Source organism: Scleropages formosus, chromosome 5, assembly GCF_900964775.1.
Source record: "Scleropages formosus chromosome 5, fSclFor1.1, whole genome shotgun sequence".
Taxonomy (NCBI): domain Eukaryota; kingdom Metazoa; phylum Chordata; class Actinopteri; order Osteoglossiformes; family Osteoglossidae; genus Scleropages; species Scleropages formosus.
The window spans coordinates 1,943,040-1,970,636 of NC_041810.1; the positions used below are offsets into that span (position 1 = coordinate 1,943,040).

Here is a 27,597-nt window from a genome sequence, read left to right on the forward strand (position 1 = left end):
GACAGAGAAGACAGAGCTGTGATAGTCTGGTGGGACATCACAATGACCAGAAGCTTGATCATCCATGTAGACATGCCAGAGAGACACGTTGGAGTCAGTGCCAGCTGGGGGATAGAATAGAGAAGCCGTGGATAATTACTGAACCAAGGGACCAAGAGAATTTTTCTAGACATGGGGTAAGAAATGAGCCAAGTACTGAGCCCTGTGGAACACCTGTCGAGTGTGACTGAGGAACAATGAAAGATCCAAACCAAACGACCTGGTAAGATCTAAAAAGCAGCATTCAAGCCATTGCAGTTATAGAAAAAGGTATTCACTCCTCAGATGAGACATTCAGTTATTACTGGACATCACCTGTCCTCGTGCACAAAGTTTAACCTGTGCAGAGGATGTGCTGAGTGAACCCACTCCAGGAAACCACGGGTAACAGAGTGATCCAGCCTATAAAGACAAATAGAACTCTGAAATGACTTACATTTATTTCACATTTTTATCCAAAGCAACGTACAGAGTTAAGGCACTTACAGTAATTTACCCTTTATACAGCGGGGTCATTTGTACTGTATCAAGGGTACTGCAGCAGCGGACTGGGATTCAACCCTGTGACCCTCAGAGCCAAAGGCAACAGCACTGACCACAACCCTATCACCTGCTCCCATTTATTTAACACTGTTTTATTAATAAAACTGATCATCTAATACTAATAATTATATTATAATTAGTAATATTAATCACTATAAATCACTCATTTATTTATTCATGAAAACCCGTTCACACGGGACGATATAGCGGGCTGTTAATCTTTGGCGCCCTCTCGTGTTTCATTCTTTTTATTACTTCTCAATTTGATTTATTTACCGTTATCATTTGCGTTCATTTCAATTGTGGCTTTTTTTCACCAAACATGCAAAACTCCCACCTCATCGTTTCTAAGATGTCCTTGGAAATGTCCTGCAAAAACGTGTAAATTCCGAATGACCCTGGAGTACAAAGGATATTGCTGTTAATTTGAAAAATAGCAACTCTTCTACTATTAAATCTAAAGAAAAAATTAGAAGTTACCTTTTAAGGATAAAAGTAGCGATTAAAACATGTGGGGTTTTTGTAGTAATGGAACGTCTGTTTCTCTGTTTGATAGTAACTGTTTTTAATATAAAAAAAAGAAAACACACGTTCTCTTTACTACACTACTATACAAGGTGGAAGGTTTAAATGGAAAGCTCACTGAATTATCAAACATAATTTAACGAACATTATTAAGGTCTAAAATATTAACAAAAACAGCACAAACAGATCAATATTAAACCGAAGCGAAGAAAACAAAGTTAAGTTATGAATAAAAATGGAAACAGCATGACAGACAGACAGATAGATAGATAGATAGATAGATAGATAGATAGATAGATAGATAGATAGATAGACTCTTGGTCGAAATATTTCAAAAAATTATTTACTGACTTTTCCGTTTTTTACGCAAAGCCCACTTATGCCACAAGAGGGCGTCGTTGTTCTTCAGAACATACATCTAGCAAAGGGTTCGTGAGCAACATAAAATTGTTTAAATACGTACAAAAGTGTTGTTTGAAATTTTACATTCTCTAATTTAATTTTGTGCTTTCTTCAAAGCAACTTCAGTTGCTCAAATTTCCTCACGATCTATTTTTAGAGCTGCAAATTTCACAGAAAAAAAATCCGTGTTGACGCTCCAGTGTACAACAGCTGCATGCTTGTTAGGTTTGTTCATATTATTATTTTTATCTTTTTTGATTCTAATAAAATACATTGAGACTGATCTGCCCAGGACAGCTCATATCAAAGATTAAACCCAAATCTCACACTCCACATGCAGTGACCCTTAACTACATTGCTGCCTTCAACCTGTTTGAAGGAAAATATTTATTCACTTACATTTATTTGTTCATTTTACACTGTTTGCATGTTTGTTTTTTTTTTGTTGTTCTGAAAGTATGTATGAGTGTGTGTGTGCGTTGTGGGACTAGGCCTCATCATGTGACCTCAGATGTGTAAGTGCTCCTGTTTCCTGCCAGCAAGAGGATATCCCTCCAGGAAGAGGGCCTGAGGATCCTCCCGAAGGTTGGCCATTGTTGTGCAGGGTGCCGCTCCGCCCGGGTGCGAGGCGTCGGTAGGGGATGGGGTCCGGCTGCTCGAGCTGTTGGGCGCAGCTGTAGAATGCAAACAGAACGTTTTTAAAAAGATCTACTCCCCCGACCCAGCTAAGGTCACCTGTGAGAAGGGAGGTTCAAATGAAAGGCTGCGAGACCTGCTATTGGACCACTTTCCGAGAGATTAAATTGAAACGATACCTGAATTTGTAGGGCCTTCCGATAAGTCTATTTCTGGCAAATTTCAGAGTATTTCTAAGCTCATTTCTGTATTGCATTATAGGTGACAAGGGGAAAATTGTACTCAAGCTTGTGTGCGAGGTGTGATTTCAGAAATCATACAGAGTTCTCCACACACCCTGGAGTGAAGAATCGTGCAAGAGATGAGCAGTCGCTGCAGAAACTCATGGAGAATGTCAATGCAATAAGGGCAGCAGGGGGCGTAGTGATTAGAGCTGCTGTCCTTCAAAGACCTGGGTTCAAACTCCCCATGATGCCCATACCTCACTCACCCGGAATTGCTGCAGAAAAGATCAGCCAGCTATAAAAAATCATGGGAACAGAAGTGTAAGCAGTTTCGTAACACCCCAGTTTGAAAGTCAACTCCGACAACGTTGGGATTTAAGGAAATAATAAATACTGTAAACGCAATGAATAAATCAATCGTGCACTCAAAGTCCATTCACGGGGTTGCCGATCATCAAGCTCATGACAAAGTATCGCAGAACATATTTGCATGATAAGACGCTATACGTAAAATGAATCGTGCAACTGAAATAACGGGGGCGAAAGCAAACGTGAATAAACAATTCCATTGACGTCCAAGATGCAGGGAACGGTGACAGTTGTGGGTTTAATTTCTGTACGCGTTCAACTACAATGATGCGGACGGGGGGGCAAACGAAACGCTTGAACGAACGCGCCGCGCTCAACACGGCGACCGCTCGCCTGCGCGCCTGTGTGTGTGTGAGACGCGCGAGCGCGCGCGCGCGGCGGAAGGAACTCGAGCTCCTCCCAGCGGCGCTCGACAGGAAGGCGGTGACGTCAGCCGGAGCCCCTTTCTGCATGTAGTTCGAGTTACAATATTAGAATGTGCGCTGCAGCGGGGCGATGCTGGACAGCGGCGGCCAGAGGGAGACGAGCGGAGGAAAAGGCTGTTTACACAGACGGCAGAGCGCCTGGGGAATAATGCGGGAGAGGAAGTGAGCCGGCACTCTGTCTGCCTGCTCCAACTTCCTGCTCTGAAGAAGAAGAAGGGAAAAAAAACGCGCAGGATCCCATTACAGTCGAGCGGAGCAGTCGGGGCGGCAGTCAGCAGCATGGAAACAGAGCGGATTTTAATACACGCTTTTTAAAAGTGTCACCGAGGGGAAAAACCGCACGTCTCACGCCTGGGTACGTGGATAACGCGCTTCCTTTCTTCACCGCGGCTAACTTTTCCAAACATCATGTCTACGCTTGGCTCTTTTGTGCTGTGTTTTTCGACAGAAAGTGTGACGCTCGCCTCAGAAAATGATTTCGGAAATATGATACAGCAGTGAGCGAAATGGACTTGAAATTGAACTACTAAAAGTGAAGGCGCCGCGTATTTCCAGTCGACACGAGACCGTGTCACCGATAGAAGGGGTCTTACTCTCTTTTTTTCGCCGATGTTTACCACACTTTATGGAGTTATTAAGTAAATTAAGTAGCATCAGTACGTGAATCATGGACATGATGATAATCATGATGATGTTCGTACTACGTGTTCCGCCGCCGCGTCCTTCCTTGTTACCCGTTCCGAGGCCGACGACATGAAACTCAGCAGAGCAGAGCAGAAATAACTCTCTCTGCGGCACCGTTTCGGTTCTTTTTCAACGAGCTCAGTGACACGGGCGCGCTGACTCAGTTCTGTCGCCGAGCCCACGGCGGGGCAGAGGCTGGAAAAGGGGCGGCGGACCCTTTAAGAGGCGCTCGCCGACTTTCTGGTTTGTCTGGAAACGGCGAGACTAATTGGCGCGCGCTTCCGGCTCGCGGCTGGCAGCGGACAGCATCTTGAGAATGACTCACCGAGGCCAAACAAAGGAACTTCAGTTTTGCAGGCCGGGGACGCGCTCGCCGCACCGCGTGTGCCCGAGCTCGGCCTGGGTTGCGAGCGGGTGGGGAGTGCGGGCTGGCGCCGCTCTCGTGCGTGCGTTTTAAAAGTAAACAAACAAATAACAAATAAGGGAGCCCCTTTGAATCCGGCTCGATAGCGCGCGTGCCAGACGACCGTAACCTTTCGTTTTGGAGTGACACGTTGCGCGCTCCCGTTCGTTTCTAAGTTCTCCATCATCATTTCTTTTCACTCGCTGCTGTCAGCATCCTCACTGCTACTGCTAAACTAGTTCGTTCTCTATAATTTCCGTAGAATTTTTAATGCGGACTCGCACCGTAAAATTGTTTTAATCATTATTTTGTTATTGCACACTCTTTTATTGAAGGAACTAGCGCTTTGAGAAACTAAAGCTGGGTGACATTTCTACATTTACAGTTATAAAGTTGTCCTATAATTAGCAGTGCACTAGTAATGTATGTAAAAGTCGTTGTTGTTGTTGTTGTTGTTGTTGTTGTTGTTGTTGTTGTTATTATTATTATTATTATTATTATTATTATTATTATTATTATTATAGGTGGTGGGGGTACTCGGGCCGCCGCGCCTCGCGTATTTTCCACTGGCGGCGCGTGCGCGCGCGCTCGCAGGAAGAGAGCGCATTTAGTCATGGCGAAGTAATGTCTGCACACAGAGACTAATCTCATTAGGAGTTTCCGTTCCCTCAACACTGCACGGGTTTGTGCTGCGAAGGGAACGAGTCACATCCCCACTGCCTGAAGAGCAGAGGCCCACGCTGGGTGGAGTTGCTGTACTGGGGAGTGGGCTTCCCTTTTACAACCAGCAGGGGGCAGAGTGGTTAGACTCGTTGCCTTTTACAACAGGAGGGTTGCTGGTTCAAATTTCCGACTCCTGCAACAGGAGGGTTGCTGGTTCAAATTTCCGACTCCTGCCGTACCTTGATTGAGGTACTTACTCTGAATTGATACACTGATAACTCTTCCTTGTAATTTAATTGTTTATTCAATTACCTGACACTTTTCTCCAAAGCAACTTACAGTGAATAGCCACTGATTTACCTCTTTATACAGCTGGGTAACTTTTACAGTTTCAGTTCTGGGCAAGTACTTTGATCAAGGGTACAACAGCATGAGTTGAGATTCAAACCAAGGTCCTCTGGGTTCAAGGAGGCAGCTGTAACCACTGTGCCACCAGCTGTAGAACTAGATAAATCATTGTAGAGCTGATCATCTGCTAATTCAAGTAGAGCTGGACAAAATGCATCAGCTGAATAAATTAATATAGCAAAGGAGGTTGGACCATGGGCGGTAAACATTGAGGCTAACCTGGTTACCACTGTAGATCTCACCTCCGTTGATCAGTGCTCAGCCTGTCGGTCCCTCTGCCTGCTCATCCACAGCAAGAGAAACACAACCTCACCTGATAGGTGTTTGAAAACATTCCTTGGGCCCTTTTGGCATGTGAGCAGCCATGAGTTATGAATTTGGGATAACAAGGTAACAGTGTGTACCTGTTAAGCAGGGAGAGCCGCATGTGGCCTGGTTGTCAGCGCATTATCGGGATATGATTGGAAGGGCGACCCAAAGCTGTTTGCTCCCAGTGCCAGTCTGTTTGGGTCGCGGCCAGGGGGTCTTGCTGTAGTAGCCCTGAGTGGGGCAATTATTCTGACTCACTGCACAGATTCTTCCCCTTCAACCTGCTGCCTGGCTGCTGATCCAGGTCAAGGAGGTCTGACCCGATGGGCCTCCGATGGAAAAGTGACAGTTGTCGATTTGTTGCACGGTTTCTGTGCAAAACAGTTTGAATGCCTCCTTATTGCACTTTATATCCGTCTGTACCTAAGGGGTTTAACAGCAGCGCGAAAGCGCAAGGATCCAATCTTCCCCGTGGTGTCACTCCTCAGCGGTCCTCGTGGTGGGCGATGGGAAACAAAATACCACGCCGGGTACAGTCCCGGTGATCCGATCCCAATTCATACTGACAGGAGTCGTTGCACCCACTTTCCTGCAGCCAATTTGTCTTCTGCAGTTGAAGGTAAAGATTTCAGTGCGATGTGGAGTTCCCCTTTGGATTTTTTCCCCCCCCATATGAGGTAGCCTGGTGGTTCCGCTGCTGGGGAAATGTGTTTCTGTGTGTGTGTGTGAAGCTGCAGAGCAGCGCTCATTCTTCTGCACTGCATTCTGGGTCAGCTCAAAACGTGACAGATTATGTCAGCACCAGTTGACTTGATGAGTTCCGGTGCTGCAGCTTACAACGCCTGTGTCTCCGACTGTCAGTACACAATAAATAGAGCGATAGATACATGGATAGCTACAGGATGCAATAAATAAATATACAGTATGGACAGATTCATAGATACATGGGCAGGTACAAAAATACATAATGAGTACATGGACAGATGTATAGAAAGTGTATTGATCCAGAGGCTACTGCAGCACACAGTACAAAGTAGAGACGGAGGACACTGGAACAGCAGTGGAGTAAATAAATATTACTGAAACAAGTATAAAAGACTTAAGAAATGGAGAGTGTTAAAGTCAATAAAGAGCAGTACTGTCAGCTCAATGGCACGTGGACAGCGAGAGGAGTCATTACAGAGCCTGATGGCAGCAATGACCTTGGGTGGCTCTTTGGAACAGCACATGTGGAGCAGTCTGCTTTCTTTTCTTTTTTTTTCCTTTTTATTTCCCCCTCAGTCTGTCGTTTGAGGTGTCTCTCTTTTCAGTCAGGGTGCTATAGTACAGCTCAGCATGTCCAACGGCAGAGCGCAGCACGCAGGCACTTGAGAGGCTCCCCATGTCCCTGTCTGTGTGTGTGCGTGCGTGCGTGGCCTGCACACTTCAAACAATGAGTCATTATTCTCCCGGATCGAGTTGCACCAGAGGAAGAGAGGACTAAATATATGCTGCAAAGCAAATACAGTAACTCTGGGTATTCCCAGGGTAAGTGGGTGTGTGATTTGTGTGTTTTGTAGTAAGCGCTCGGCAGACAGATCTGACACAGATCTTACACACGCATCTTTGAAAACACCAAACCAGACAGAATTGCCTGGAATGTATTTTCACCGAGGACTTTAGTGCAGCGGGCTCGGCCGGGTCCTGCTCTCTGGCGGGTCTGGGGTTCGAGTCCTGCTTGGGGTGCCTCGCAACGGAGTGGCATCCCATCCTGGGTGTGTCCCCTACCCCTCCAGCCTTGCACGCTGTGCTGCTGCGTTAGGCTCTGGTTTGCCCTGATCCCACTCGGGACAAGCGGTGTCAGACCGTGTGTGTGTGTGAGACTTTACTGCTTTACATCACTGTTTTCGGTGGTTAGGGGAGTCCTCAACATATATACAGACTGTTTTATGTTTCTCTGGATATAGTATGATTCTTCCGTTATTCCGAATTAGATTTCTGAAAAATGTATGTTAGTGTCACGAAGAGCACTGGGTCACGGAAACATGGGGACAGCAAGAAAAGGGTGTGAATGCGCAGACGTGTGTCCTCATTCGAGATTTAACAAAAGCCTGCGGCAGACATAACAAAGTGTTTCCCCTCAAAAACGATGGTGATTTTGCGTGTGTTGGGGACGTGTCTGGGAAAAGCGGTGTTTTGCTGCCGAGCGTGACAGCGGCACAAAGGCGGGGAGGAAGCCCTCGGCTCGAAGGGAGTGCGGCAGCCGGGCTTCCGATCGCTGCCCGCGGCAGGAATTCCCACCTTTGAGCAGGGGATCGCCTTTCCCAGGAAGACGCCCTTTGCCGCAGAATTGGAGGAAGTCCTGATTTAGACAGTTTTATAGTTTCTCCACACACATGTGGAACTCAGAGGATGCTTTGACAGGAAATGGTATATTTTGCTTCTCTTGGAAAAGGGGGGGGGGAGGTTGACATCGTTCCACTTTGAATTTGCACCCCTTTTCCTGTAGTGTTGGGGAAGCAGGGCATGATGGGTAAAGGAGGCCCCTGGCAGCTCCGGTTTTTAGTGGGTTCTGGACTCGGATGGCCCACCGCAGGCTCTCTGTCATTGCAAAAACATTCTCAGTTTGCAGCCCTGCAGTGGTGAGTGTGTGAGTGAGTGCGTGGGGGTGACCCCCGCTCGGAAACCGGTCACATGACAGGCTTGTTTTTCACCAGGAACGGAAGGTGCGGTGAAAGGGGTGCCTGGGTTCAGCCGGGCTGTCTGCGTCCCAGCTTCCTGTGTGAAGGGAAGGCAGGGTGGCCTGCAGCCCCTGGTGCGAGGATTTCCCATAAAGGGGCAGAAGTTGACATGGTCGTGTGATCATTTACTAGAGTAAAATGGTACAGACCCTTAGCCAATGGCGTTAGAACCCGTATGGTGGCACATCGCAGCATTCGGGGAACAGGCACCAGGCGGTGGAGTGGTAATTGTAAATAGCCCTGTGATTCTGTGTGTGTGTTACATTGCTCTGTTTTACAGACGTATGAATGATTAAGAAGTTTACTGTATTGCATCTAACATTGTAATCCACTTGGATTAAGGTTTGAAATTTATAATGAATCAGTAGTGGCAGGATTAATACTCAACACCTTGGCGGTGAGTAGAGGAGGTCCGGTGGTTGGTTCGAATCCTAGGAGGGTCCTGCGGTTCTGTACGAACAGGCTGCGCAGGTCCCTTTGGCCAAAAGGTTTGGCCTTGTCCATAAATCCCCAACGGATTGCGGTTATAACTCAGCGCAGTGTGAACGCAAAGGGCGGTTTTCATGTCAGCCCGTGTTTGACATTGACTGGCATTTTTATACCACGCACACACACACACACACACACACTTAGTGATCTTCTCGGCACTTCAGCGTGGGATGACAGAATACGGCACGTTGTGGGGTTTTATGAACTGTATCCTGAAAGGCTCAGGTCCTGTGCTTGGGGAGGTCCTGCAGCTGTGGAACATCTGAGACACCCCCTCTGGCTACCAGCAGTGGCGCATGTGGTGGCCCCTCTGCTCCGCCTCACAAGCGGTGCTGCAAGACAGTGCCTTTAAAGGCGCTACAGAATAGAGCGTCAATTATTGTGCAATGCTGGAGAGCAGTCAGCGTAGGGGCAGCTGTGCGTCTGTACGTGGCCCCTCCGCCCACATCCACGAGTGACCCGATGACGCGGGGTTTTACTCTTCTCACACTTTTTCCAGAAGCTACTTAAAGTGGTAATCACATTTACAGTTATTTAGCCTTTTACAGCAGGGTCATTTTTACTCGCAGCTCAAGGTAACTACTTTGCCCAAGGGTACTACAGTAGGTGGTGGGGTTCAAACAGGTGTCCTTCGAGTACAAAGTTTCAGCTGTAACCGCTACTCCTCCTGCTGCCTGTAAAGCAAAAACATTGTGTGGAACAGTCCCTCCAGGAGCGGCTGCATATTGAGGGCAGCAGTCTCGCTGAGTGGGGAAAGAAAAATTGCAAGTAGTTCCCTGTGTATTTCGTATAATTTCCATCCACATTATAGTGACATCCAGCATGACTTGGTGTCTTTTTTTTTTTTTTTTCCCCCCAATTTTATTAAATCACGTACATGACACACTGGATTGTGCGGTCAGTCTCATGACCAAACCCCCCCACCACCATACCATATCCTTTATCAGTCTGATCAGTAGAATGAACTGTACAGTGAACACAGTGCAAGGACTGGAATCAGAAGGTTGTTGGTTCAGGGCCCACAAGGATCCTTCCTGTTTTGCCTTGGAGCTAAAGCAAAACTCTCACAATGAATGCAGTTACTAATTATAGTGTATAACACATAGCGCTACCAGTGACATTATGTTTTTGAGGAATCAAAGTGAAGACTAATAATTACAAATGGCAATAGTAATACTTGATGGGTCCAGCACCTTGTCCCAAAGCAGCGGGTCGACAGTGCCGAGGGCCTGCGTCGCATCCCTCTGTTGTTCCTGGCTTCGGCCCAGTGCGCAGAGCCCGGGTGCGGGAGAAGGCCAACAAAAAGCCCTAATGTCTCCTAAAACGGAGGAGTGCTTTTCCGCGTGACTCAAAATCATTCCAAGATCCACTAGTAGGCATTATTGACCAGATATGCATTTCTAAAAATAAATTTAAGACTTCGATCTCTTGGTGCCTGAGCTTTCCCTCTCTCTTCTGTAAGTTCGGGCTGTTTTCCAAAGTGTTGTGAGTTGGGGAGCTCCACAAAGCAAAGGTCTTCATTGAGGACCAAAGAGCAGCAGTGCATGATGTGCTCACGGTAATGGAGTCCTGGCTCCTCGGTCTCAATCTCTCAAAAATGCTTCTCGCCGGACACCTCGAAACTTCAGTCCAAGGTGAGGATTCATTAGGTTGACCTTCTCCTCATGCCTCATGTTGCGGTGCAGCGTTAGAACTGCATCTCGTGCGCAAATGTTGATCATGCAGGCGTCACATCTCGTGCTGGACCCTGATGATATCATAAGTCAGTTAATTTGGGACACCTGGTAGCCGAGTGGTTAGAACTGCTGCTTCTAGACCCAAAGGCTGCAGGTTCAAATCTCACCTCTGGCTTTAGTACCCTTAAGCAAGATACTTACCCAAAAGAATTGCCCCGATGGGTAAATAACTGCAGGTAGGTTAACAGTGTAAGTCACTTTGGAAAAAAGCATCATCTAAATGAATAAACGTAAATTTGTTGGCCGGTCCTAAAGCTGGACTTGGATATTTGATGCTTGGTTTCATGGGTCTTTGGTTTGACATGTAACACAGAACAGATGTGTCTGATGGCTGTTTCCATATTTTGGGGTGACTAGGGGCCGTCTACATCCAGCTCCAGGTGGTGCAGCCCCCCACATTCCCTTACTGCTTGCAGTCCAACCGCTGCATCAGTCAGTATCTGTTCCGATGCACTTCATTCACATCTTTCCACGTTTTTCATACACGTAGTCATAGCATTTTAATAACTATTTTAGTTCTGACTGAATTTGCATTTTAGTCGCAAGAAAACTGCATTTTATGAATGAGTAAATTGTGTTTCGGTCGCAAGAGAAATTAATGCTCGTACGGTGACTGAATGGGAATTTCTGATAATTGTTTTCTCTTGATGGGTGTTGTCAGATGCCGACGTATCGTACCTCTTTAAGATGCTGGACAGAGCGGTGCTCGAGGCGATGTTGATGACGATGAGGATCATGATGGCCTTCCGCCAACACTGATGGTGCGATTGCTCTTGTCACAGGGATGGAAAGCGCGATCACACTATGGCAGTTCCTGCTGCAGCTGCTCCTGGATCAGAACCACAAGCACCTGATCTGCTGGACCTCCAACGATGGCGAGTTCAAACTGCTCAAGTCCGAGGAGGTGGCCAAGCTGTGGGGCCTGCGCAAGAACAAGACCAACATGAACTATGACAAGCTCAGCCGTGCCCTGCGCTACTACTACGACAAGGTGCGTGTGAGTGAATTAGGACATGAGTTATGGAATCGGCGATGGCGCAGGTCATCAGAGCAGAATTTGGAACACGATAAGGACATCACAGGTTAATGCATTCAATGTGAGCGGCCGAATCAGGCTGTGAAATGGGCCGTGAGGGATTAAGGCACAAGCAACAATGATGCGACTCCGTGCGTTAACCATCGCACGGGGACTCGACAATTATCTGCGGCAAGATCATAAGGCGAGTGGCTGCACGAATTACAGAGGGGTCAGTCGGTGCTTGAACCGCGACAGGGTGAATTGCTGCATAATTTATGATAAGTCATAACTGGCAACAAGTAGTCAACACATGGAGCGAAACACAGGGAGTCACAACACAAATGTCGTACGTGTTGTACGACAGATGGCAAATAAGGGCAACACAGAGCCACACCCAGCTGGCGGTTGCGCTTATTTGCTTAGCTCTGCGGTACGTTGGACAGGAAAAACAAGTCGTGCCGGAAAACGTGTAACTAACATTGACAGGCAGTAGTGCACAGGAAGGGGTCCTTTCTTCTTACGAAAAGGTCACTTTCATATAAAGCACAAGGTGAGCCAATGCTGGCGCTGATCTTTAACACCCACGGTATGTTCAGGTGTCCCATCGAACCCGGTCTGCCCTGGGGAGTCCGGAGTCTCTATAAGACTGGAGTATTATTGTACAGAATGTATTCATAGCTTGTGCCTCATGTAGGTAGATTCAGACAAAGGAAGCATCTTTGTGTAGCACTCATATGTAACCAATAGGATCTAATAATAATACTGATAATAGAGATCAAATAGGATGCAGTGACATTTGTTACAGGGTAACTGTTTGAAAGGGCATTGTTAACAGTCAATTAGTTGATGCATATTAATCGTTTACACATTTACTGTTTACAAGAAATTAGGTTTTATCGATTAATGGTTAACACGCTAACAGTGGTTTGAGGCTTAATTTGTGATTTAACACTGCTATGTAATGATCAATATGCTAGTTATTTATCCATTAATGCACAGCCATTAATCCGCTTACTGTTAATTAATACTAAATTAACATTTGAATACACAAAACATTGGCAAGGTGGATTGAGACAACGTATGGGGATGTCACATCACAGTCATGATAATTGGATATTAGAATAAATGAGATCAAGTAATAATATGGCTCAAATAACAATTAATCAGATTTGTTACAAGGTGATCATGTTCAACATGGGATTAATATGCTGACTAATATTAATTAGTCATCTGCTCCCCAACTTGTTTACAGAACATCATCAAGAAAGTCATTGGGCAGAAGTTTGTGTACAAGTTTGTCTCCTTCCCGGAGATCCTGAAGCTGGACCCTCAGGCAGTGGAGATGGGCCGGGATGGAGGCGGGGCCATGCTTCAGGAGGCAGAACAGCTGGGGCCCGAGGGTGAGGACGACTCCCCGAAGATGTCCCTTTCCGCCCTGCGAGGCGCCGCCTGCCGTAGCGACTACCTCCATTCGGGCCTCTACTCCTCCTTCACCATCAACTCCCTGCAGAACCAGCCGGGGCTGCTGCGCGCCGTCAAGGTTGAGCCACGGTCCGAGCGACAGGACGAGGCGCGCACAGTCATCCGCTTTGTGGCCAACCGTGCCGAGAAGGGCGGGGCATCAGCGGTGGTGTCCTTGCCCTCGTCGCCACCCTCCTCCTCTTCCGTGGAGGCCTTCCTGACCTCCAGCCCCGCCCTGTCTCCGCAGCTCTCCTCATCGCACTCAACCTCCCCTTCCCTCAGCCCCGTCTTACTGCCCCGGGAGGGGCGGAGCCCCGAACCAGATGCGGAGGACCCAGAGCAGGCAGCTCAGCCCCTGAACCTGTCGGCGGGCCACAGAGAGCGCGGCCCGCTGTCTGCCGAGAAGAGGGGCAGCAGCAACGGACTCCCGTCCAAAGCCAAGAAGCCCAAGGGCCTGGAGATCTCAGCGCCTTCCCTGCTACTGTCCGGCAGCGACATCGGCTCCATCGCCCTGAACAGCCCGGCGCTTCCCTCCGGTTCACTGACCCCAGCCTTCTTCACTGCACAGGTGGGCTCCTGCACCGACTCAGCTGTCCTCCTCAGTGCCGAGTGCAGCCTGCATGTACCGTAGTACAGCTGAGGAAACAGATAGTCCTTGTGTGCCCTGGGTCCTGCAGCCGCTCAGTTCCCAGAATTTTTTTTTTTTTTTAAAAAAAAAAAAAAAAACCATTCCAGCAGAAAGCATACAAATAATAACCTGAATATGCAATATGTCAACAGTTGCATTCACATCTATAATACGTGTAAAGTGTAAACCATTGAGCTCAGTCATCATTGCATAAATAATGGCTGCAATATAAATAATGAAAGGCAATACTGGTCTTTACAGTAGGGTGTACACACACACACACACACACACAGGGAGGAGCAACAACCAAAAGCATCAAAAACAAAAAAGCTAATGAAACAAAGTATAAAATAAAAATGAACTGGCCCTTGATACTTGAGCCTCTAAATGATTTAAATGGTCATTATTAATTAATATATTAATTACTAATGTGGCACAAACAGTATTGTCATGCTCTGTGTACCACAGTATGTGTGAGAAGCAGCAGGCCTCATATCATTGACCTTGAACATGTCTGAGAGGATGATGTCATTGCAGCAAGTATGAAATATGTACAGCATCAGTGTTATGGGAGGACAGCAGCTGCACATTTCATCTTAACACATTTTTATTACTCTTTTTATACATTCATCCTTCTGTCCAGGAGACTGTGTGACGTACTTCTGCCAGCCTCATTGCAGGAACCTGTTCGGTGCAGCAGATTATAGCATAGTCTCATTTCATAGGATGAGTGTGAACTTCAGCGACAGTCGCCAGGCGTCATGCATGTAACTCGCATGACGGGTGCCTCTGGAGGTTTTGCCAGAATTTTGGCCGTCCCAATAAATAGTCTTAGTGTTCTTAGAGGTTCCAGGCTGCACTGAGCAAAGTTGAAACCACAATTCCTTGTGAAACATGAATTTTAACTGAACTTAGCCAAAAAAAAAAAAAAAACACAGAAATCTGACTATAACCTAGGTACAATATCCTAAATTAACCCCTTTGATTAAAGCAGTAAGTTAAATCATTGTGGATTTTAGCATAGATACATTTCAGTTGAATCCCAGTAACTAAGCAATGAATAATTTACTTTTAGATATGTAAAAATATTTCTTAAAATAAAACAGATAAGATATACGTAACTGCTGGTGAGGACACTATCATGCACACAAAGCCAAGTGAAATTTAAGATTTTCATACGTTCTCTGCTGAGTCCTTTTGAACTCTCTCTCCTCAATGCAAAGTGAAGGACTCCCAAATCCCCCCCAGGCAAGAGGGGAAATCCATAAATGAAACCATATGCTCTTAATGCTGCACACCGTGAACACAAAAACACGAGTGCGCTTCGCGTAGGTGGCAGCTGTGGGGGAGGGGCATCATTCATGTGCTCCTCCCCGGCCTTACCTTCAGGGGGCACTATGGAGCAGCAGGGCTGTTAACCCACGCATCACATTGTCACACGAAACTGTAAATAGGGTAAAATTTGCACTGTGTTAGAGACTGAAGTGACTCGCCTCATCCAAGACTGATGTGTCCTGTGACATCTCCCCACACATCTCCCCCCAGCAGACTCCCTCAGGGCTTCTGCTGACGCCAAGCCCCTTGCTGTCCAGCATTCACTTCTGGAGCAGCTTGAGTCCGGTGGCCCCCCTTAGTCCTGCCCGGCTGCAGGGCCATGGCTCCCTGTTCCAGGTAAGCCCGCCGGCTGAAGAAAGGGAGAGGAGAGAGATGGAATTTTAATAAACAAGTACACTGGCTCTCAAATACAGCATAGTAAAAACACAGTTGGGACCAAAATTCTGTTCATAACTTGATTTGTTTGCAACTGCAAACTCCCTTTTACCACAGAGTTAAAATCAATAAAGGCTGAATAAAATAGACATTCTTCCACTTTATTAATAGCTTCTGCAAAAACCTCAGACAAGGGTGTAATAAATTGGGAAAAAAATGCTGTAAACTCTTCCATCCAGACATTATCAATATCCAGTGGTCCAGTACAAGGTTACTGTGGTCTGTATCTTGGAAACATGGGACATGAGGCAGGGCAAACCCGGGACATGAGACAACAACACTGCAAGGTGATTTTTTTTAAAAATGAACTTGAAACTACTAGAAATTGAAGAGGAGGGAAAAAAAAGATCTTCACAACAGCCCATTCAGCAGATAAACGGGTGATGGTCATCAGCTCTGGGCCGCTCAACACAATTAAAAGGTAATAAAAACAGATGACCTTTGATTTATTGACTGGGTATGTAAAGACCTTGGGTGTGGGTGTAGCTGTAGTGGATAAAATACTTTTGTAACAATTAATGTTTTTAACATTTTATTAACTTGGAGGTATATTAAAATGAACATCAAAATATCTGGAAAAAAAATGGTCTTGACATATTCCTACTTACTGCTGATTTTTCAGATTCATTCCATAAACATGTGCGTTCCTCATTTTGTGATTGATTAGAAACACTCAAAACACTAGATACAAGCTGTAAACAGCGTGGAAATGAGGTGAATAAAGATGGCCCTGCACACCTGTACTGTCTATTCTGTTTGAGTGCATTTTACTGCCACCTAATGGCTGGATATGGAAATGCACTTGGCTTTCACTGCAGACAAATTTGACAAACTATAGGTGTGGAAGAAATGCCAATACAAATAAAGAGGAAATTTTTCATATCTTTGTAAATGTCTGGAATGTTCATAACATTGGGGGAGGGGGGGTCAGTGTACTCGGGGTGATTATCATTTATTTGCATTTTTAAAGCCTGTTTCATCTACCTTCTCCAAGGATCTGGACATTTTTGCACGGTGTAAATGAGCGTGAAGAACAGGGCAGTTTTGGGAAAAGGTTACATGTGATCTACCCTTCTGATCCTGGGTAGCTCCACCCACCTCCATCAGGTTCCATCTGTCTTTCTAAGTATAGCTGGAGGAAACATTGATTTGACATTGATAACCAGTGTCTTAACCACAAAGGGGCAGGTTCATGTCCTCTTTGTAAACCTGTTTGCATTAGGTAAACAAATAGTTACTTGTAGACAAGTAATATGAGCATAGAGGTGCAAACAGCATAAAAATTAAACAAAATAGTAGGGGACACTTTAATGAATATATTAGTAAGATATATACAGTACTGTGGTACTGGTGTAAAATTCTAGTTGTGTTCTGTTAGTTTATAACTGGATGTTAACAGTGTAATATTAACAGCCCCTCAGGTGTGGAGATGTGGATATGGACTATGATGGGCAACTCAGGGGTTGATGGGGGACATTGCTGGGGGAAAAAGCTGGTTTTGCACCTTGTTGTCTCAGTTCTGATGGCTCTGTTTTGCTTCCCAGGAGGAGGGATTGGAACATATGATGCACTGGGTGGGAGGGGTCTGTGATGAACTTGCCTTCTTGGGTTCTGGTGCTGGAACTGGAACTGTAGAGGTGCAGCAGTTTTGTGGATTGTTGGATCAGAAACAGGTTAGGGGTTCAGCTGGAAAAGGTTGTGGATATAGAAGCACCAGGACAGGGACAGAAGGTTCTGGAGTAACAGGCACTAAGAAAGCATTGGTGCCTCTGCCCAGGCTGCAGAGCAGACTCTTCAGGGTTGGGGGGAGGGGACCATCCTGTGGATCCTTCCTGTCTAAGCCCTGGGGAGGTGTCTGGGGAGTGGGGGGTGGCAAAAGGCTCCTCCTCATTTCTGCTATGCCGCCCTTGACCTCCGGCCTCCTGGATCTTGTTTTCGGTTCACCGTCCTTCAGCCTGATGGGGTGGGGGGCTGTGGAACGGACAACAGGAAACTGTTTCGTTGCCATAGCAACCAAAGCGGAATCCCATTCCTTCCTGTCGGCTGCCAGCCCCTCCCTGGCGAGAACAATAGCGGCCCCCCCCACCCCCCACCATTACCACAGGTTTCCTGTGGAAAAGCGGGGGCACACAAACCTTAAACAGGACCTGTAAAAACCGAGGTGGGCAAACTGTGTCATGTGGGGTACCGGGTCACGTGACCTGGGTGAAAAGCAACACCAAGATACTACACATAGTTACTAACAGTGATGTGTGTGTGCATATACATGTATATATACATATATCCAATAGGGGCACAGAGAGGGAAAGGTGTACTTGGTTACACATTAATAAATATTGTACTGTTGGCTACACACTAAGTGACCAGACTGTGATGGACACCTCAGATGCTGGAGGGAAAAGCTGGTTTTGCACCTTGTTGTCTGAGGCCTGATGGCTCTGTAATGGGTCGCAGGAGGAGGGATTGGAACATGCGATAGACTGAGTAGGAGGAGTCTGTGCTGAACTTGCCTGCATGGGGTCTGGTTCTTATTTACTGTTTATCCTGTTTACTGCTGAGAGGTGTGTGTGTGTGTGTGTGTGTGTGTGTGTGTGTGTGTGTGTATTTATTGTGCGTCCAGGATTTGGCCTCGTGCAGGGGAGGGGGGGAGAGGGGCCTCGCTCTCCTCACACCGCCTTCTCCAGGGCTGCCTCTGTGTGGAAATAAACTACAGATGTTTCCTCTGTGGCTCAGGCAGTGGGGGGTGGAGGGGGGGCACTTCCTGTGCTGGAGCTGGTGATACCGGCGCCTGACCGTGCTTTCCCAGAAGCACTTGCTGCATCACAGTCGGTGAATGACGGGCAAAAACGGCAACGGACACCCTGGGGGGAGTCGGTTCGGTGTGAAGTAGCAGCAGACGACTCATCTTCACTGTACTGATGTATTCGTAGAAAAACACGTGTGTGTGTGTCATGAAAAAGCAACATGGGATGAGTAGCAGTGTTGGTGCAGTAGAGCGGACTGTTCAGCTGAGGCCAGCGGTTTGAACGGTGCGTTTTACCTGCATGCAGGAAGCTCATGTCCTCTTGTTTACCGCCCTTGAGTCCGGCCTCGTCCCTCGTAAGGGATACGATTCAGTTAGGGCACTAAGTAATAATAATAATAATAATAATAATAATAATAATAAATGACACAAATGTGAAGTGATGGAGACATAGAAGTGCTGAAAGTCTTTAGAAGGAAGGCGCACATTTGCAGAGGTGTTTGAGAGAAAAGGCGGAAGGCGAAGGAAGAGCGGAAACTCCTAACGCAGCAGCAGGAGGAAACAGACGCTGGGGGTCTGCGGCCAGCTGACCCCCACCTATCCCCCTTACCCCCCACTGTGCTAATCTGGGGATTTTTGGTGGTTTAGGAACAGGGACTGGGAGGGTTCACAGGTCTTTCATCAGCTAATATTGCTATTATTCCATATAGTTTTTAAGTGTACAGATACCATAATATACAGTGATCCATGTAAAATGAACACAGTACAAAAGTTCCTCACATACCTTCTGGGCCCTCTTGCGTGTGTTGCCTGGGGGCAGTAGGTGGTGCAGTAGTCATAACCACCACCTTACCCATGATCAAGGTACTTACCCCTGAATAGATACAGTAAAAATCACTTAGCTATAGAAATGGGTAAATCAGTGTAAGTAGCTTAACAGTCACTTTGCAAAAAAAGAAAAAAAAAAAGTGATATGAATGAATATACGTACATTCAATGTGTGTAAATACTTAGTGAATCGGTGCCTGGTGCTGTGTCCCCACCTGCAGTTCCCCACCCTTCTCAACGGACACATCCCGGTCCCCATCCCCAACCTGGACGGCACCTCCTCGCCCCTGCTGCTGTCCTCCAGCGCCCAGAAGTCCTGATCCAAGCCCACAGACTCACCCCACCCCGAAGACACCATCCACCAACATCGGCACCACCACCATCAGTCCACTCATCGCACTCCTCATCCTAGCACCATGCGGACATCGTAACTGCTGCTGTTGAACCCAGAACCGCAGTAAGACCATGTACAGTGAGGCCTTTTTCCTTTCCTGCAAGTAATTATTTTTGTAAACTTTGCTTTTATCAGTGTAACTTCCTTTAATGAGACACCCCTCATCAGGGTGATCAGAGCTCACTCTCTCTCTCTCTCTCTCACTCACACACACACGCCGCAGCGCACTGACATTGACACCCAAGGAACCAAAGACTCAAACATTTCAAGTGCGTGAAGCCGGCTGGAATACAGTCTCGTCCCATTTAATTTCCACGACTGTCTTCTCATTAGGACACTAGTGATTCCGAAGATCCAGTCAGTATTTGCAGTCAGACTTTCGTTTCGTACGTACGCTTCGCAGCGTGCAGGTAAGAAGGGGGGTTGCTCGTTTTTTCTTTCCTTTTTTTTTTCCCCCCATCGTTATAATTTCTCTTGGAGGCTGTGAATCTCGTTCTGTTCTATCCATGTTTTGTGTTGTATTGTAATGAATGGTATTGTATTGTATGCACTGTGCTTCACACTTAGTGCCGGCTGTGCCTTCTTATTGTATGGATTATGTAAATGTATTATTTTCTAGCTTTATTGGGGGGGGGGGAGGGGGGGAGACCTTCTTTCAAAGACGAAATTCCAATACGTTAAAAAGGCTTTGTAATAGCTTTTAATTATTTTTTCATAAAGGAATTGATACAAATGTATTCTCATATTAATTTTATATTTGTGCTTTCTAAGAGTTTAGGAACTATGCCTTTTAAATAAACACAAAGCATTGAATGCTGCGCTGTTGTGCTCGCTGAGGGTTTCTGTGAAACCGAATGCTCCCATTTAATATCAGGCTACTTTTATTTTACATGTACACCAAACATGGCCACCTTGCTCAGGAGTGCTTAACATCCTTGTGAAGAAACGTGGGTCATCGAGACCTTTCTAGAAGGTGCCAGAGGTCAATTCCAGACAGGGAATAATTAACTCTTTCCCTCCCAATGCTCACTGTCCTCGCAGTAACAGTCACTGCCTTGATTTCAATACAGATTCTGAAATTGACACCAGCCTCATTGAACACATTAGCCTTTCAGCTCATTTCCACACTTCTAGAAGGTTTACAACTGGCTCCCAGCACAGTGACTACACAACTTACACAGCTGAGATAAGGGACCGTTTGTAACTCATTTTGTTCTTAACTCAAAGCCACTTTTACCTGTTAGTCAGTCACCTTTTCTGGCTTCTCCTCCTTACTGTGTTCAACGGCTGCGCACTGTTGTGCCGAGTGGTGTGTCCTGCTGTTGACCAGAAGCTCCGCCTTCTTCTCAAGGACGCGCACAACGTCCCAATAACGATGATGGCTGTGCCAGTTCTGTCAGCCAAGCCATGCTGTTCTTATTATCCAAAAAAAAAAAACTTGCATATGATGATATCTTTCATCACTTCATGCAGCTGCACATTTTTCTGGACAAATCCAGGTCAGATATCAGTCAGCATTTATAAGATGCACCTCGATTCATTACCTGTGTGGTGTATGTGCGCATGTGTGGAGTTGTTTCCTACTTTTAACATCATCAAGTATGGAAAATGTGTGATGGAAGGATGCACATAAGGGGGGGTGGAGTGGTCAGAGCTGCAACCGTTGCACACTGAAGGTTCCAGGTCCCAAATGCACATCCTTCTGCAGTGCCCTCGAGCAGGGAACTGACCCTGAATCGATACAGTAACAAGTACCCAGCTGCGTACATGAATGAAGGTAAAATGTATGTAGTGTTGAGCAGGAAAGTGACCCCAGTTGAGATGTACAACCGCAAGCCAGGCCTCCAGTCCTCAGGAGGCAACACAACTTCATCTCCTTCCTGCAGCTCACAGAACTTCGGTGCCGCTTAAGCGGTAGAAGCAGAGTCCCCTGGAGTTCCTCGGTCCAACCCCGTTAGAAATGAGAGACCACAACGGATGAGCTCAGCAAGTCTGTATGAAACTGACTAAATTTACTTCATAGTTATGAGAAATAAATAACTCCAGTAAAAAGTGTTACACGGTCATAGCAGTTCACCGGCGGTTCACCATGGGGCTGACAGGGAGAGAAGGCGTTCCATGCGTTCGCTGCTGCCCTTCACACACTCCCACAGACAATCAACCATCCTCTTACTCAAGGGGGAAAAGAAGAATACAGTATTACTACTATATTAATGGATTACTGGCAGTTGTTAGCAACACAGCGACCTGTTAAGTCAACTTTCAATCCAAAACTCTTCATCATTGTGCATAAACCCAGGAAAAAGAAGAGTAGTGGTCCAATGCAAATGGTTTCCGCACGTTTAGACGTTAAATGTGGCCCTGAACATGCGCCGAATACACAGTTACTCACAAATAAAGTTAAGAGGTGACACAAAAAATTTGTTTTAACACTGTTAAATAAACTATTGTTTCTTTTCGTTCCATGATGAGAAGTCCATGTTTTTGCACCCAAAAGCCCCTGACGACCGGCCACCAGGTCGACCGCCCGCAAAAAGAAGCCCATTGACAGTCACTGAAGATGCACTAAACTAGACAGGAAGGGGCTAACAACCCAACACACACACACCTGTCTAAACACACACAAAAACCACATTAGCACAGTAGCAGAGAAGAGAGGTGTTCGTATTCACATGTGGGCGAAGAGGAGGGGTGGGGAGGAAGAGCTCCGAAGTGGGCGGTCCTCCCAGGGAGAGCGGTGTGGTCAGGAGGAGACGCACTATTCAAAGCTGGAGCAGGAGTGAAAGACGCCACGCGGGCTGTTTGACGCCGCTCGTCTGTGAAATGTCTTGCTGGGCTCCCGCGCGAGGAGCCGCTGGGTAATGCCCACAGTTAGGAGGGATCCAGTGTTTTCACCCAGCGCCGTGGCAACGGTGACCACAAACTTGAAATGCATTGGATTGCAAAGCCCCGAGGGTGTGGTCCTCGCTCCTTCGTGGTTCTCTGTCAGAATCCGCCGCCTTCAGCAGGTGGTCCTCATCAGGGTCCCCTAGAGGCAGCAGGGACACTCCCTGGCCAAAGAGCAAGTTTTTAACTTTTTTTTTTTTTCTCCTTTTCTTTAATATGCACAAGAGAAAAGGTGAGGGGCAGAGTCATGCGAGAGTGACTGCACAGCACCATTACCACGGCAACAACATCTGCAGGCACTGTCCATATCTGGGCCAAAGACAGCTGTCACTGTAGGTGGGCTCTGAATGCAGTGCTCGGTCCACAAAATATCAGCTGCACAATTGCAGGATAAAGCAAAGGGAAAAATAAGAAAACTATAACAAAATAAATAAAGCCGAAAAAGACTCCAGAAACAAGGCTGCGATGCGGGACAGCTGGGGGTTAGCCGCACGGGGAATTTCGGCAGGGACACCAGAACCATTCTCGACACTGAGATAACAGCAAAAACACCATCGATGAAACAACGGTTTGCGACCGGTGCGTTGCCGTGGGCAACCGAGCGATGTCACGTGACAACACAGCTTGTTAAACAGACAGTAGTTTAGCAGCACAGGGTGTGTGTCCCCAATAAATTAACGCCTAGAGTCATTGTGCTCTGGTCCACACGGTCCTGCAGCAGCAGGACAAAGGGGGTCTGTCCCTGGGGTTGGGGGCCACGCACAGGGGAAGGGGGGGCTCACCCCCCTCCACCCCACCGTGGACCTGGTGGGTCAGTCCATACAACAGAGAAGAAAACCATCCACGTCCTCATTCCGTGCAGCACATCCAGGTCTAGAAGAGCATGCTCTGTCTTCTGTTCTTGCTGTTTCCTGGAGAGAGACGAGGAGGAGGAGGAGGAAGAGGAGAAGGAGGAGGAGTTACCCACGTGTCCTCTGGAGAGGACATCGGAGGCCAGACACACAAATGGCTGTGCTATTTATTTACTCCACGACCGTCTCAAAAACAGACATAAGCACACGAGGCCATGGTCCCTGGTATGAAGGGGACCTGCGGTTAGGCTAGTGCAACACACACCAGGTGATGGGTAGAGAGATGCGGGACACCTACTGGTCGCATGAGGGACTCTACACGACTGCTTCTTGACCCTCACTCACCTGACTCTGGGTATGACGAGCTCCGGTATCCCGGGTCCTTCTGCAGCTGAATTTCCTTCAGTGTGAATATCGATATACCTGATCGACGGAGAAACGGTGCAGGTGTGAAGGTGTGTGTCTAGCGTACTGTGCGAGCGCAAGATCACGTGGATTCGTGTGCAAACGATACGCGATTGCGTGAATGTGTGACCATCTCAGTATAAGTGTGACTTTTGTGAGTACGTCTGTGTCATTAATAGCGTAATTTTGCAGTTATTATTCATGCGCTTCAGACACAGAGAGTTTGTGAAGTTCTGGGTGCGTGCGTGCGTGCGTGCGTGCGTGCGTGCAATACCCACTCTCCGGCAGCGTGTGAACTCTCGTGCCGAGACTGTGGAAGTAGGGCTGTTTCATGGCCTCGTCTGCAGAGATCCTCTTCTTGGACTCGTACTACAGAGGAATCATCCCACACAAGAAGATGCGTTAACCACCTAGTGCCTTCTTCCACCTCTACCTCATCCCGACTGGAACTTTCTTGAAGGCAAAAAAGTAGTAATAGTCCATGGGAAGTTCACACTAAGCACGACGAGAGCACGTTTAACTGTTGCCAAAGTGTTTAGGCTATTTTACACAAACCTCACCGAAATAAATAACCAAACCCTTTTCCTCTGAGGTTCGGAGCTGAATGTGATGGAGATGCCATTTAGAGGCCGGGGAAAAGCTGCTCAAGTTCAAAAACCTGCAAATGCTGCTGAGATAAAGCAGCTCTGCACGGAGCAGTGGGACAAAATCCCTCCACATTGATGTGGGACACTCTGGTCCACAACTACAGCAAATATGTAGTTGCAGTCATTACAGATAAAGGTGACAATTACCTTTTAACATTTCATTATCTTCCACAGCAAGAAAATGAGAGAAAGAATACTGGTGTCACTTTTCCCCCCAGGCTCCATTTATACACTATTAAAACTGACAAAAAGACTAAAATTTAATTTAAAACCAAATTTAATATGTAAAGCTGCGAAAATGACGCAAACTGCAAAAAGGGAAAATACTTTTTTTTTTTTTTTTTTTACAGAACTGAATGATACAGAATCTCCACATATTTCAGAGAAAATACAGGTCTGTGTTAGTCTCACAAAATAATAAAAAAAAAAAAGTTCCTCACTAGTTCCTCCGTGTGAAAATTTAAAGCCCTTGATCATAAAACAAGATCAGATCTTGTCAGATAGCAGATAAGACAAGTGTCATAGAAACCGTTACTTCTTATGACAATTAATCATTAATTGATTCATGAGGAACTCCTGATCCAGCGTAGGGCCACGTGGAGAACACAGAAGCTCCACAGAGACTGAACGGGGGACTGAACAAATACCCTATCGAACAGTCTGGGCACCACAAGGCCCCAGCGCTACCTCCTCTGCCACCAGGCTGCCCTGGTTATTTTATTCTGTTCTTAAAACTTCCATTAAGTGCAACAAACTGAACTCAGATGCTGAAATGAAGCTCAGTAACAGCGGCGAAGTAACTGAACATTCCCTGTTACTCAAGCAGGACTGAAGAAGCTGTGAACCTACGGCACTTACGACACAACTTCCGCCACCTGCCGGTGAACCGCAGTACTGCCCCAGCGGGGGGGGGGGGCTGGATAGAGGCAGCAGTGTGTTTTAAACACACGAGTGTTGAACATAACACTGATGCACGGCTGTAGTGTGAGAGAAACACTCATTGTATGCGAGACTCACTTTCAAGAAGTTCAGCAGCAGGTCGATGCCTTCAGTGTCCAGCCTGAGAGAGAAGAGGAGGAAGGGGGGGTCAGCGGTCACACTGTCACTGCACACACTGACACTACACACTGATGTGAACCTAGTGGCGAAACGGCAGGAAGGAAGCAGAGACCCCCCCCCCCCCAAACATTCCACAGGATTTCCTCTGCGCGGCGAGTAGACACACACACACACACACACCAGCGGAAAACACACAGGCTCAAAGGGACACACAAACGGAAACTGTGCTGGCACACGCTGACATGGGAGGAAGAGAAAAGCATGCGCGCGCACACACACATCTGATTACTACACTCAAAGTCAGAAAAGAACAAACAGCAAAGTAAAAAACTTCTCCAGAGATGTCCCACACTTTTCAAGGCTTCCGGTCACCATGGAAACGTGCAATCAGACAAACCACTAACAGAGCAGCAAAAACATATAATTAATAAATGAATACACATTAAAATATCTGAAAAATCACAACGGTTTTCTCTCTGAAGACACCTCGGATAAAGTCAATATCCTTACTCTTGAAGTTCCTTAACTTACCAATTCTAATCAGTAGTGTGTGTGTATTTTTCAGACTCAGTGGCTACCTCCCTCATTTTATGACACGGTGCGCGAACCTACCTTGTTTGCCATAGTCACTCAACTACAGATGATGCTGCTGCAATCTGTCCGTAAATACGCGTGCCGCACACACACACAGACACACACACACCCAAAACATCACCACAGCCACGAAAGACCGTAATGAAAGGGAAGCGGGGCACCGCACCTTGGCGCGTGGTTGATGAGGGCCTGAGCTTTGTATTTGGGAAAGTTGTATGACTTGAACTCGTCGATCGAGGAGATCCCCGGCCAGTTATCCTCCGTAGGGGTCCCTGCGGAGTGCAAACAACGTGAAAGTGGTTACGTCACTTAGAAGAACCCCTGTGAGGAGCAGGTGACCCGAGTGGACAGCAGGGGACACTGCAGTGTGAGACGAAGCGTAGCAGGACAGCACGTGCTGCCAGTTTTTACTGGCTTCTTGTTTTCGGCAGCAGAAGCGACGTGCAATAAAAAATGTGCAGTTGGCTGTAGAAAAACACAATCATACATTAAACTCACCTGAAGAGCGTGCAAAATTAAATAAAACACATGAAGAGGAGGTTTAAAAAGGTTGTTTGTCATTGCCGCCTGGCTCATGGGGACGTTCCACGGTCTGCACTCACCCAGCAGCCTGAAGATGAGATGCAGCTCGTCCTCCACGGTGGACCCGGGGAACAGGGGCCTCCCAGCGGCCATCTCGTAGAATATGCAGCCCACGCCCCTGGGATACAGAGGTACCAGTGTAAGTTACCATGCCGAGCGAGCACCTCGTACCATGTTGTGAAAACAGCTCTGTAGCACAGCAATGAAGCTCTGCTCTGGAAAACATGCCAACGGGGGGTGTGTGTGTGTGTGTGTGTGTGTGTGTGTGTGTGTGTGTGTGTGTGTGTGTGTGTGTGTGTGTGTGTGTGTGTGTGTGTCTGCCTGCCAGGAAGAGCAGGTCACATCTACAACTCCGAGACAAGCAGAGCGATGTGGCGACACGTTGGGGAGGTACACGCCCTTCCCCTGTGCGCCGAGGCCCCGGAGCTCTCACCACATGTCGATCTGCGTGGAGTACTCGGAGGAGCCGAGCAAGACGTCTGGAGGCCGATACCACAGCGTCACTACCTCGTTCGAGTAGGTCTTGGTGGGGACGGACTTGGCCCGCGCCAGCCCTGGACAAAGGGACAAGAAGAAGCGTGATCGGAGACCGCTGATGGCGCCGCAGGCTGTGGACGCAGAGCGCCTGTGTGGCACCGTACCGAAGTCGGCCAACTTGAGCTCCCCACGCTCATTGATGAGCAGGTTCTGGGGCTTGAGGTCACGGTGCAGCACCTTCCGCCTATGGCAGTAGGCCAGACCTCGCAGGATCTGGAACAGGAAGATCTGGAGCAGGACGGGAGGAGACACGTCAGGACAGAGCCAGGGCACTCTGAGACATGTTTATATGTACATTTACATCGATGAAAGCAGCTTGCACCGATTCAACCCTTCACACAGCATGGTAGGTTTAACTGTAGCAGTTCAGGTACCTCCATCAAGTACCTTGACCAGTGGTACTACAGCAGAAGTAGGGTTTGAACCTGTGTCCTTCCAGGGCAGGGAAGCAGCACTAACCACTGCGCCCCCTGCTGCCCCTTAGGTTAAATGCTTGGCTGTGACTCAAGGCTACAGCAGCAACCGCGCGGCTGCGACAACCCCGGCAAGGCTCACCTTCACGTTGTGCATGCTCATGATGTTCCCACAGTCATCCATGTACTGCTTCAGGTCTTTGTCC

At 47.3% G+C, this 27,597-nt stretch overlaps 2 protein-coding genes across 4 annotated transcripts in view; one reads left to right on the plus strand and one right to left on the minus strand.

Moving 5' to 3' along the window:
• The first annotated feature begins 3,168 nt into the window (after window positions 1–3,168).
• elk3 (ETS transcription factor ELK3) lies at window positions 3,169–20,012 on the plus strand. Of its 2 annotated transcripts, none has more exons than XM_018739549.2 (5): window positions 3,169–3,518; window positions 11,358–11,566; window positions 12,846–13,622; window positions 15,228–15,353; window positions 19,245–20,012. In XM_018739549.2, exons 2-5 carry the CDS (start codon window positions 11,360–11,362, stop codon window positions 19,341–19,343), a joined length of 1,209 nt encoding a protein of 402 aa, XP_018595065.1. In that variant the 5' UTR covers window positions 3,169–3,518; window positions 11,358–11,359; the 3' UTR covers window positions 19,344–20,012. The 2 variants fall into 2 exon arrangements, with proteins under 2 accessions (XP_018595065.1, XP_018595066.1); XM_018739550.2 differs by having other exon boundaries at window positions 15,231–15,353; window positions 19,245–20,011.
• A 684-nt stretch (window positions 20,013–20,696) lies between these two features.
• cdk17 (cyclin dependent kinase 17) overlaps window positions 20,697–27,597 on the minus strand; it is a 56,183-nt gene continuing 49,282 nt past the window's right edge. For both annotated transcript variants that reach the window (XM_029252286.1, XM_029252288.1), the window contains 9 exons: window positions 27,534–27,596; window positions 27,083–27,206; window positions 26,875–26,995; window positions 26,462–26,559; window positions 26,026–26,131; window positions 25,224–25,266; window positions 23,838–23,928; window positions 23,500–23,577; window positions 20,697–23,214 (listed from right to left, as the gene is read on the minus strand). In XM_029252286.1, the coding sequence (XP_029108119.1) occupies window positions 23,177–23,214; window positions 23,500–23,577; window positions 23,838–23,928; window positions 25,224–25,266; window positions 26,026–26,131; window positions 26,462–26,559; window positions 26,875–26,995; window positions 27,083–27,206; window positions 27,534–27,596 (762 nt within the window). In that variant the 3' untranslated portion in view covers window positions 20,697–23,176. The remainder of the gene's footprint in view (window positions 23,215–23,499; window positions 23,578–23,837; window positions 23,929–25,223; window positions 25,267–26,025; window positions 26,132–26,461; window positions 26,560–26,874; window positions 26,996–27,082; window positions 27,207–27,533; window position 27,597) is intronic.